Below are 12691 nucleotides of genomic sequence, written 5' to 3'. Positions count from 1 at the left end.
TGGTCTTAGTCCCACCCACAAACATGAAGGAGGAAGGATTAATGACCTTTACTGCAGCCAGCTACCAGGGGCCTTTACTGCCTGAACCACTGAAACCATTCTAGGCTGTAAACCCGCATCTGATTTCACTAGTGAGCTTTTAAACACATATAACCTCCCTGCCTCCTAATTCAGACTGAAGACTAAAACAAAATATATAGGGCTGTAAACAATTCTTCAGTGACTCGCTTGAAAAAATGTACGATGCAAAGGCTGGGCTAATAATACTTATGGTTATATGTGTAATGCTATTAGGATTACAAAACGTAATTTCGAGTAAAGACCAGTGTCCTGGTCTCGTAATATATGACTCACAATATGTGGGATCATGATTTCACTGATTGAAGCAGAAAGGTCACAGGAGCTGCTCAAATAGAAGGATCATGTCACACAGAAGTAACTTAAAACCGATCATGAGTTTATCTGTATTCCATTGTCTGATGTTTGGCCTTTTTCATCAGGACACTTCCTGTTATTTTCTTGTCAGCTCCCAAGTAAATGGAGGAACTTCAAATGCCACAACTGCACCATATAATGTAGAGCTTAACCTGGATTCTAATCTTTAGTTATCTATTGTTTGCACTCATTGAACACACCCACACAGGCACACACAAACACACACACACACTTTTAGTAGCCAAAGTTAAACACAGTTAAATTTCATAGCTGCCCTCTCTATCAGGCACATGACTGGTCATTCATCAACTTGTGTAATAAATCTGCTGTAGCTTTCATTTACTAGAAATCCGTACAGGAACTGACCTGTCCAGCAGCTCTATGGTATACAAAAATATGTAAATTGATTATAGCATATTTAATTATCATAATTACAAAGATTACCTGAAACAATAATATATATAGTTAATAGAGGAGATAGATGGATGGACGAATGGATGGACATTAATGATACGGAATCGTAATTTATTGCTTGTCTTGGGATAAACATTAACCATGTGTGTGTGTGTTTGTGTGTGTATGGGGAGGGTGTAATTTACACCATGTGTTTAGCCGCTGTTGTCACTTTGAAACACAATTAGTATGAATATACTCATAGAGAAACTACAGTTACTGGAGTTAAACTATTGTAGTGCATCCAGAGTTGGCGTGCATGTAGTAAAAGCACAGTGAGATAATTGCTTTAACTAAAGTTAGGTTATGCATGTGGCAAGGATCCTGGAAGATGAACAGGAAGGAAGCAGCTGGTGTAGGTCGTGGGATCGTCATCACTGTCTGAGAGATCACTGCCATCAGGGCCTGCATGCACACTGTCCATACATGTACAAATACAGCAGCTGAGAGGCAGTGGTGCTCTTTAAAACTGACACTGGATTTGAGCAAATACTGACTAAATTATTAGGATTTTTTGAGGTACGATGCACACACACACACACACACACACACACACACACACACACGCACGCACGCACACACACACACACACACACACACCCACACACACACACAAACACACCCACACACATTGATACGGACCTCCTACTGAAGGGGAATCGAAACCTAACTAAAACTCTGATCTGCATTAGAAAAGTCTCCATTTTACCGCAGCAGACTTCAACAAACCCGCGCAGTTCAGATTCGGACCATGGCTTTCAACCAGCAACCTTTTTGTAACCCAGTAAGTGATCCAGACGTTTTGAAATGCATTCCTCTTAAATACAATGATAAGACAATGTGATTACCGATCGACGGAGAAGGCGGTTATAACAGTCCAGCCGAACTCGGTTGGGAATTTTTAAAATGTTTGGTTTTCCTGCCAAAACAGGAAAGAAACCGAGAAGCAAATTGTTTGTGAGTCAGTAAAATGTGTGGTTACGTTCGGCCTACTTGTTTCAGTACACGAATAATCACACGAGCAGAAGAAATGAATTGCAAACAGATTCTGTACAACACTGAAACCAGAGGAAGACTGGACTGAAGGACTAGGGTTTATGTTTATATTTAATGAAGACAGCTCTGGGTTCTGGCTCAGTGCTGAAGCCCTGTTGAACTGTGCACTCTCTAATGTGACCAGTGGTCATGTGCTCAAACTATAATGTAAATTATTATTCACGTTTGATAAAAACAGTCAAACCTTTTTTGATTTCCACTCAACACATTTATAAGTAAAATGAAATTTAAGATCATATATTTATTTTAAGGTCAAATCCGTTTCATCGTGGCACTTATAGCATGCTCCTATTAAATATGATCTTTTAAAAACATCCTTTATAGGTGACAAATAAGTTTCGCCTCACTCTTGTTCATGGAGACACCCACTGTCTGTATGTGAAGTTTTTAGTGATATTTTAGAAAAGAATTTTGATAATATATGAAAGTGAAAGTAGGCTCAATATTCAAAACTTGCTCCGATTGATTATTTATAAATAAATTAAAAATCCCTAATAGGTGGCAAAGATATTTCACCTCACTGTCTGGATGTCAAGTTTAAAGTCATTGTACTGCAGAAATATTGGCTATACATACTGCTGTTGGTGAAACTGTGTAGGGGGCGCTATCGAGCAATGTTGCCACGACCATATGCAAGACCCATATAGGAAGTAAACGTTTGCCATTTCAGATGTGTGAGATGAGTTTCGGGACTTTCCGAGCATGTTTAGCCCCCGAAAATGTGATCGTTTGTAAAAACTATATCACCTAAACCAAACAACATTCATAACCTATTATCTACCACGTCTTCTGACCAAATTACAGCTGGATGTGGTCAACCTGAGCAGAACATTTCTTGTTGCCAGTAAAATAAAACTTGCTATAAAGAATCAAACTGCATGTTATGGTCTCAACTGTCCATGGCTGAATATTGTATGTTGCTGCTTGGGCATACAGCAAGTGTGTCTGCGTTTTAGAGTTAAATGTCCTAAAACAGGTGTCAAATATCGTTGTCATTTACGATAGGATTATATAGACGGATATCCAGGGTCCATGCATCATTAGCACACAACTTTCTTGAGGCAGCAGAAATTGGCCAATAAAAACCTGGTCTAGGAGCAAGCTCACCTGATGCCTGAATCAAGGATCAGGTATGGTGGCCTGTGTTCTGTTATAAAATAAACAAAGTGTTTTTGAACACATCCTAAATGCACTTGCTTCATGCGCAGTTCATGTTTGCAGTTATAATGAAAAGCAGCTATTTACATGTTGCATCCTGTTCTTTCTAGAGTATCCCCTTTACTGGATTAATCCATGGGGGTCTGCAGGAGGGGAAGATGATCACCATCAGTGGACGAGCCCTGCCTGGATATGGCAGGTCAGGCTGCTCTTTTTTTCATTTCAGCTTGACTATAAATAAATCTTTTGTACATGTCCTCTCTTTATTTATTTTTCAAAAAATTATACGTATGTGTTTGTAAATTAGATACATCTTGTAATCCCAGTAGGGGAGGAGCCATATGCATTGAAATGACACAGAAATAGAAATATATGTCTATAGGCCTATGTGTTTATTCATATTATTTTGGTTTTCTGATCTTACTAAGAGGCTCGTGCAGTGACTAGCACAGTCAGCTCACAGCAGAAGGTTCTTGGTTCGAATCCCAGTTCAGCCATGTTTGCATGTTCTCTCTGGGCACTCTAGCTTCCACCCACAACCCCAACCCATATAGATTGGGGTGAGGTTAAATGGAGACTCTAAATTTGAAAATGAATGGTTGTTTGTCTCTTTATGTTTGCCCGCCTTGCACCCTATGTCAGCTGGGATTAGATCCAGGGACCCTTACAGGATAAAGTGTGTAGTTAATGGATGGAATAAATGGATCATTTATTAAGTTCAGTAAATTGCTAATGAATGAAATCAACCTCAGACTTTTGTGTTGACACTATGTAGTTCATATAACAGCTCAGCTCATCAATCAATCCCCCACATTGATCCATAGCATCATTTGTATTCAAAACTCCCCAATGAGCCTGACGATTATTTGCTACCATTCATTTATATTATGGAATAGTTTAGTTTATGTTTTTATTAGGGCTGTGAAATGATTAAAATTTTTAATCAAATTATTCACAGGTTTCTATGGATTAATCATGATTAATCACATTACCGATTTTCTCGGAATATTTTTGTGAAAACAAGATTTATGACATTTAACTTTTCTTTTGTGCAGCAGTTCTTCAGCAGTTATCATTGCTTTTCCATATGGAACATTAATATAATCTTCATCCTAAACAATATTCGGGCTCCTTAGCCATTGTGTGGTTGAATAAAACTTTTTTTTTAAAAATCAAACAGAAATTATTTGAGCTTCTTAGCCATAGGATGGTTGACATTTTTTATATTTTTTGTCACAAGCGAGTGCGCGGGGCGGGGGGTGGAGCCTCGGGACCGGTGCGCTATCTGGGGCACACACACACACACACACTGATACGATGAAAGAGCTGCCAACTCTCACGCTTCCGCCGTGTGACACACGCTTTTGCATGTTTTCACACGCACTCACGCCACACATCCAATTTCTCACGCCAAAAAAAACCTGGATCTTTTAAGTGAAGTGCATGACTAAATCTATTTTAACTTGTTGACGAGACGAGACGAAAATGTTGGTGGTTGACTAAGTCACGATCATTTTTTAAAACATCATGAAGTACCAGGAGCGGGCGAGTGTGTGTGTGTGTGTGTGTGTGCCCCAGATAGCGCACCGGTCCCGAGGCTCCGCCCCCCGCCCCGCGCACTCGCTCAGAGACACAAGACCAGAGCTCCTTCACGTGAAGGAGCTGGTCACTGACTCACCGGCTGCTCAGTGGAAACAGTGAAAACACAGAGTTTCTCTGATCTCAGCTGATCAGAGCTCAGCGTCTTGATCAGAGCAGAAGCTGCAGTTGGTTTCTACCGAGCTGCAGTTTCTGTGTCCGCCTCCAGCCTGACCTGCTCTCACTTTTCGTTTAAATATTTCGCCAACTAAAATATATATTTTTAAGCTATTAGGCTGCAGCTATATGTTTTTATTTATTTAAAAATAGGGTACTTCTTATTTCATAAATTTTCCACAAATACGGGGAGGACTCAAATAACCCTACAAAGGTCTGTGTTTAATTTATTTCAAAGTAGGCCGACACTTGCCTGTGTATTTTCTTCTCTTCATAAGCGTTTGGTTTTTCCTTTGTTGTAACAGGTAAAAATATCAATCAAATGTCAACAGTTTTCTTTATTGTTGTTCGATAATTTCATAAATGCAACAAACCATAGTTTAGTATAATTTAACTTTATATAAAACTTTATTAGCTTTGTTATCAAATATGTTTTGCGGCTCCAGACAAATTTTATTTTGGGGAAGAGGGTCCATTGTGTTGCTTAAAAAGGCTACTGTTTAAGCACTTTATTTGTTGAACTTTTTGATCTGATGAAAAGTGTGGTGGGAGGCGAACATAAATCATTAACTGCTCTTAAGAATACAATTATTTAAAATATAGGTTAGGTTTCAGTTCAGAATTAGTTGAAAACCATTGTAATCAAAATGTCAATCAACCTACCTTGGTCAAATCTTAAACAAAGGTCTATTAATTAGGCTATATTGTGGTCATTGAGGCACAACAATAGTTTTCTGGTTGAATGTTCAGCTCAAGGCTAGAAGGCCCTACAAGTCATGATCAGAGGAACATGAATCAGAAGAAGTTCAGGTATTGCACATCTTTAGCATACCACCCAAAAATCCACTAGAATGCAGGAAACAACATCTACTTAAACCAACATTTCCTGGGGGTGGACCTTCAGCTATGTCTTTGCGTCACAGAATCTAACCAATGTTGTCCATCTCCAGTCGGCCGCTCCTATCAACGACTTTGGGCCCCAAAGGCCACCAGAATGCAGCGAACAACATGGATACAACGCCAAATTCCAACAATTCCCTGATATTTGAGCCACCAACGTGTGTGGCTGTGTGCGCGGCAAAATGTTGGTCACCCCCGACAAAATCTCACTCCAAGGTTTTTTGAAAAGTTGGCAGCTCTGCGATGATGTTTTAAAAAATGATCGTGACTTAGTCAACCACCAACATTTTCGTCTCGTCTCGTCAACAAGTTAAAATAGATTTAGTCATGCGCTTCACTTCAAAGATCCAGGTTTTTTTTGGCGTGAGAAATTGGATGTGTGGCGTGAGTGCGTGTGAAAACATGCAAAAGCGTGTGTCACACGGCGGAAGCGTGAGAGTTGGCAGCTCTGGAATTATCCATGTTGTTTGTTTGTTTGAATGGCAGCTGCCGTCAGACTGCATTAGAGCGGCAACTAGTGCAGAGGCGGCGGAATTGGAAGGTCCTTCTGCGCATGCGTTAAATGCGTTAAAAAAAAAAACGAATTAATCCTGTAATTTAATCATAACGCGTTAACGCGTTATTTTTCACAGCTCTAGTTTTTATATAATTTTCTGTAGCTTCAACTTTCTGTAGCTTCAATTTGACTCCAGATTTCTCAAGGAAGAAAAAAGCTGCATTATGGAACGTCTCATTAATGATGTCAGGCTCTTACACACCATTAAATGACTTTTCACATGATTAAATGATTGAACTCTCTTTTTCTTTAGGTTCCATGTGAATTTACAGTGTGGCTCCAGCGCCGGAGCGGACATTGCCCTCCATTTTAACCCCCGGTATGATGGTGACTCTTGTGTGGTAAGCAACACTCTCCAACATGGCAGCTGGGGTGCTGAAGAGAGGAAGAGCATCTCCATACTCCCTGCCGGCTCTGCCTTCAGCCTGCTCATCACAGTCGGCCGTGATTCCTACCAGGTCTGTCGAGACAAAATTGTTGACTGTCCGAAAATGATCTACTCCGCTTTGTCGGAGTATTGTTCCAGCAAATGTTACCAATTCTAGAAATGTAATTCGAGTTACTACATTATATTCAAACCCTCATGTCTTTCAAGCGATATCTGTGTGTCTTTGTGAGAGCACAGAAGATCAATTCGACTTTTATTTTTCTTTGCCTGTACAAGAAAATATATTTGGTACAGTTATTGTCATCCATCCATTATCTGATGCATTGATACTTGTGAGGGTCGTTGGGAGAGCTAGAGCCAATCAGACATTACCCTGGACTAGGGTTGCAAAATTCTTGGAGTATTCAAAGTTGGAAACTTTCCATGGGAATTAACGGGAATATACAGGAACCCAATTGTGTGGGTAATTTATACTAACTGTATTCACCTTGTCATATACAGACATAAATTTAAACATTTTGTTTTGTCATAGGCTGATTTGAGCCCTGAGGAAACTTTGGGCACTTGACTATATGCTTCTGCATCTTTGTGTCATTCTTGACATAGGTCTTTGCACAGTATTTGCAAATGTACACAGCCTTTCCTTCTACATTGGCTGGGGTGAAATGTCTTCACACATGAGATAGTGCACGTGGCAATGTTCTGTAGAATAATATGAGAAAAAAGATTGTAAAAAAACACTAATGCAATGCTATGAGATATAAATAGTTGGCCAACCAATTGGAATCATGTTTAAAAATATTTTAAAATTGATGGATAAATGAATAGAAATAGGCTAGATGAACAGATGAACAGGTGAACAATCCTCAATCAGCATGCTAATATATTTTCCCCAGTAATATCATTGAAACTTACCTGACTAGTCCTGCACACTACAGCAGGCCTCAATAGCCCTGCTATCAAAAGCAGGCCTCAAAAGCCCTGCTTTCCTAAAATTTACCGGAAATTGTTTGCCCCTTTGCAACCCTACCCTGGACAGATCGCCAGCGTATGACTGGTCCAACAAACAACCATTCAGTGTCACATTCACACATGTGAAATGTGTGAATGAAATCCCACGCAGACATAATGAGAACATGCAAACTCCACACAGAAAGACCCTTATTGAACTGGATTTCGATCGGTAACCTTCTTGCTTTGAGGCAACAGTTCTGTCTAATAATTTCATCCATCCATCAATTTTCTGCAGTTTGGGTCATGATGTCAGCAATATAAGCAAAGTAGTTCAAACATCCCATTTCTCAACATTTCCAAGCTGGGGTATTCAGACGCAATCCCAGGCCAGATGAGATGTATAATCTCCAGTTGGTTCTGGGTTGACCGGTTAGAGATGTTCAGAAGACATTCTGATCAAATGCCTAGACCACAGGTTTTGCATGAATGCCAGTTGGAACAAGTCTGTTAAAATGTTGCATCACTTTCTACCAATTTACATCAATTTACAATCATCTCTAAATTTTAGCCTTGAATTTCAGCTGCATACTCAATGTGCCGAAGTGTCCTTTGGCAAGATGCTGAGCCCCGAATTGCCTCTCATAGAACAACAAAGTGCTGCGAATAGATGCACTGTATGAATGTGTAAAAATGAATGTAAAACTGTACTGTAATGCGCTTTGAGTGGTCATCAAGACTAGAAAAGCGCTACAAAACCATTTACCATTTATCAGATGCCTAGACCGCAGGTTTTGCCTGAATCCACCTCAAGTCGGAACAATTCTGTGAAAATGTTGCATCACTTTCTACAAATTTACATCATTTTACAATCATCTCTAAATTTTAGCTTTTAATGTCACCTGCATACTCTATGTCCACCTCTCACAAATACCTAACACCCCTTTTTAGCCCAAACAGACATTTTTATAATTACATGCCTATATTTTAAATAAAAACAACAGAGAGCGGGAAAAATAGACAATGTCAGGAAATGCTCTGAAACATGAGCTACGTACAAAAGTAGTAAATGTAATGAACTCAAAACTCAAACAGGGAAAAAAAATCTAAAACCAAATGCAAGGAAGACAACAAGGCTAAAGTCCATAAACACAACAACCCTAACAGAAGATCCACAAAGAAATAAAATCCAAAGTCCATAACAAAACATAGGCTTCAGACAGGAGCAGGATCATGACACCACCCCCTGCCATAATTTGGCCTAAGGTGTTATGGTACCAGGAACACTTATGGAATCACCATATAGAGTCATTAAACTGGCATTCAAAACATCTTTTTCAGGTTGTTATTTTTAAAAGATTATTTAATGGTAATGTTTTTTTCTACAATGTATGTAAATGAGAAAAAGTTGAATTTTATATTTGTTATTTTACAGCTGACGATCAACGGCATGCACTTTAGTGACTACAAGCATCGTATTCCATTTTATCCAGTGGACACCATCTCAGTGGGTGGGAAAGTGACTATATCCTCCATTGCCTTCCAGAACACTGTGGTGAGGGAGCTAGTAACATTAAGACACTGTGGCAGACTCTGTGTTTCATGTACTATCAATGAACAGTGAATGGGATTTAAGTGGTTTTCTTTTTTGTGTAGTTCCCCGGACACGTGGCCTTTCCTGCTCAGGCTGCTTTCAATACATGTCAGGCGTTTCCAGCTCAGCCTGGATTCCCATCATATCCGGCATTTCCAGCTCAGCCTGGATTCCCATCATTTCCGGCATTTCCAGCTCAGCCTGGCTTCCCCTCGCAGCCAGCCTTTCCTCCTGCGATGCCTGTGAGTATCAGACACGGTGCAGTTGGAGTTTCACAGACATTTAGGACACCCGCAACATTTTGATCCAAGTTAAAGGGTCATTTCACATAAATTGCAAGAAAAACACATGTATCACTTACCTCCAGCTTTAGGTACAGAAGCTACTATATGTAGAACTTTTTATTTGCGTTCCACTACATTGTGATTAAAAATGAATGAATAATTAATTCTGATTCCATCTCTGTACAGGCGGTTCCATACAGGAGCACCATCAAATTCAAACCTGGCAGGTCCATCACCATCCAGGGGACCCCTCACCCCGGAGCCACAAGGTTCGACTCCATTATCAGCTGTATCACTTTTAAACCAAAAACGTTTACACCCAGAGTTGTTGAGAATATGAATAACAGAATTAAACCCTGGAAAATAAACACGATATAAAGCAGACTAATATCTAATAAATAAAGATATATGAACTGATTTAAATGTATTTTGCCTCAAACTAGTTTGATCATACATTGAGCCTCAGGCTTAAGATGATCATTCATATCTGCAATATTGCTAGACAAAACTGAACTGTACTAAACAACTAAAATCGTCAAAGTATTCATGGTTCAGGGAGTATAGTGTTAAGTTGATGTTTTTGTCTGTTTAAACGCATGCACCACATTAGAATACTTCTAAGTCATTGACTTAGAATAAGCCAATGACTGTGTAATCCCAGAAGTCATTCTATTACTTTCAGTGAACAACAGGGAAGTATTTATATATATATAGAGAGAGGAACTGAATTATTCAATGATCTGTTGCAGATCTGTTATGAAGAAATATTTATCCCATTTATAAAAAAATCTTTATGTGTTGATCAGCTTTGATATTGTGGCATTGACCAAAAAGAAATCAACATATGGTCACTGAGAAGAAGTCAAAATATTTTTAATTCATTGTGAAACTGTTGCAGGTCAGAGACATCATCTGAGTCGGCGGCCCCTCGTCTGTGGCCCAGGACACATTTGCTTTTACACAGCTATGAGAATTTGGCCACAGACCACCTTCCAATGTGATCGGAGTGATCGGATCTCAAGAAGCATTGAGGACACATTTGGTTGCTTTCAGACCTGAACTCAGAGCTGACCACTTGTGATCTGATCACTTAAGACAGATGATAACTTCTCTATATTGGTGCCACCTGATGGTAATATAGGTTACCTTTGGATGACTTTGACATCAATCACATCAGGTTACAATACAATGTACACAGCTTTATTAATCCAGAAGGCATTTTGATTTAGGACAAGTGAAAGATGGTGATGACATGCACTGACAAAACACTAGAAAGAAAGAAATGAAAATGAAATGGTCCACATTGCAGGCTAGGCATTTAGGAGCGAGTGTGTTCTCATTCATGTGCCAAGCTATAGATGTCTTGTTCACCAGGCAGTTGGCGTCTATAGGGAGCATCAAGAGCAATAATGTCTCATGTTGAACCTTCCTCTGTGTCCTCTCAGGTTCCATGTGAATCTCAACTATAACTTCGGCATAGCTCTGCATTACAACCCACGTTTCAATGACAACGTTGTGGTTCGAAACACCAGGCAGGGGGAGAACTGGGGCGCCGAGGAGCGTGGTGGAGGGTTGCACTTCCAACGGGGAAAGCCTTTCACGGTAAGGCTGCTCACTCTGACCAGGTGGAGATACAGTGTCCCTGATAATAGACCTTCATCTCCTTCCACATCACCTTGTTGTATCTCTATGACTCAACCTGGTCTACTTCTCCTTCTCTACTAAACATTGTGCATAGACCCTTTTTTTCACATGCATTTGCAAAATGCCCTTTTTGTCTTTCAGTTGACCATCTGCTGTGAGAATGAGTGCTTCAGGATCCTGATCAACGGGGTCCAGGCACACACCTACACCCACCATGTGCCTGCGTTCAAAATTTCCTCTCTGGAGGTCGACGGGGACGTCAGTCTGACCTCTGTGACGGTGTAGATCTCTGGCTGGCATCTCCACATCTACCACCACAAAACCACAAGTTATTGCATTATTACTGACTTCATTATCACTGAATTTATTGCATAATGGCGTGTATACCCTCTGCATCTTCATAATATAAATAACCATACTCTGAATATTTCCTCAACATCAAGTGTAAAAAGACTAAAAGCAGTTAACCAACAGTTTGAGTCACACTTTAGTAGTCTGGGATTTGTCCATTGTCATACTCTGCGATGTAAGTGAGCTGTCACCGAGGCAGGAAGTTGAGGAAAAAGTCTCTGCACCAACAGCAGCAAAACATTGCATCACACAAAAAAATCCCCCAGTTGTTCCATCGTTTACTGGAATCAGGCTGAATGCAGCTAAGGAAGTTGGCCTGTTACCGTAAATGTGAAGGATAACGAAAAATATTTACCCACTGTTGTGTCTTAACTGTTCAGTCATTCATGCTTTGTGAAACTAAAGAAATTAAAGTTAAATATGAAAGCAGGTGTTATGTTGTGATAATTTGTCTTTCCTCCTGTAACATGATAAAAGGTAAATCAACGACTAGTTAAGTAGATTTTTAAAAGGATATAGACACAATCAGCAAATACCAATATTTTACACTTTAACAACAGTATAAGAAATATGTATATATCTGTCTGTCGACTTATGAAGCCTGCAAATGTACCGCAACTGAAGGAAAGCAGTTTACTTTTCAATATGAGATACATTTTCTCTAAAGAGGTTAAAGTTTAACAAGTTCCTTTGCTATTGACTAAGTTTATCAGCAAACAAGAAAGAAATGGCTGCCTCAAAACGGCAACATTTGCTTTTTAGAGTAGAATTAAGATAGGTAAGGCAAAAGGCACCTCAATTTCTACACCTTGAAGATTTGTAACTTACTGGGATGCTGAACGCTTCTCTGGAGCACTGATAAATAAACAACAGTTTTCAATGCCCCCTAGAGGAACAGTTACAACAAGACTTTATAGTAAAAACAACATCTAAATACTGCAATTACATTTTCTGTAAAATGTACAAATTACGATTTTATGGCAAAAGAAAATCCTGTTCTATATATATCCATCTCAAATATACACTGTAAAAGTATTCTTCACCACCTGTTAGGATTATTGCTGTCTGAAAAAAATAAGCTTCTATACGTCATTAACACTGCCTTGCCTTGTTCTAGATGTTTGACCACAAATGTGAATAATGTTACCCAGTTCACACAGATTAAG

At 39.5% G+C, this 12691-nt stretch overlaps 1 protein-coding gene across 1 annotated transcript; it reads left to right on the top strand.

Moving 5' to 3' along the window:
- The first annotated feature begins 1510 nt into the window (after nt 1–1510).
- On the top strand, nt 1511–11954 carry LOC128439864 (galectin-9). Its single transcript, XM_053422342.1, has 8 exons — nt 1511–1672; nt 3213–3301; nt 6567–6771; nt 9088–9207; nt 9309–9488; nt 9717–9799; nt 10976–11132; nt 11316–11954. The coding sequence occupies exons 1-8, from the start codon at nt 1640–1642 to the stop codon at nt 11457–11459; spliced, it is 1011 nt and encodes a 336-aa protein (XP_053278317.1). The 5' UTR covers nt 1511–1639; the 3' UTR covers nt 11460–11954.
- Nucleotides 11955–12691: the final 737 nt, after the last annotated feature.

The sequence above is a fragment of the Pleuronectes platessa genome, chromosome 5, assembly GCF_947347685.1.
Source record: "Pleuronectes platessa chromosome 5, fPlePla1.1, whole genome shotgun sequence".
NCBI lineage: Eukaryota > Metazoa > Chordata > Actinopteri > Pleuronectiformes > Pleuronectidae > Pleuronectes > Pleuronectes platessa.
Note: the sequence above shows the minus strand (reverse complement) of the source record. Positions and strands in the feature narration are given on the sequence as shown.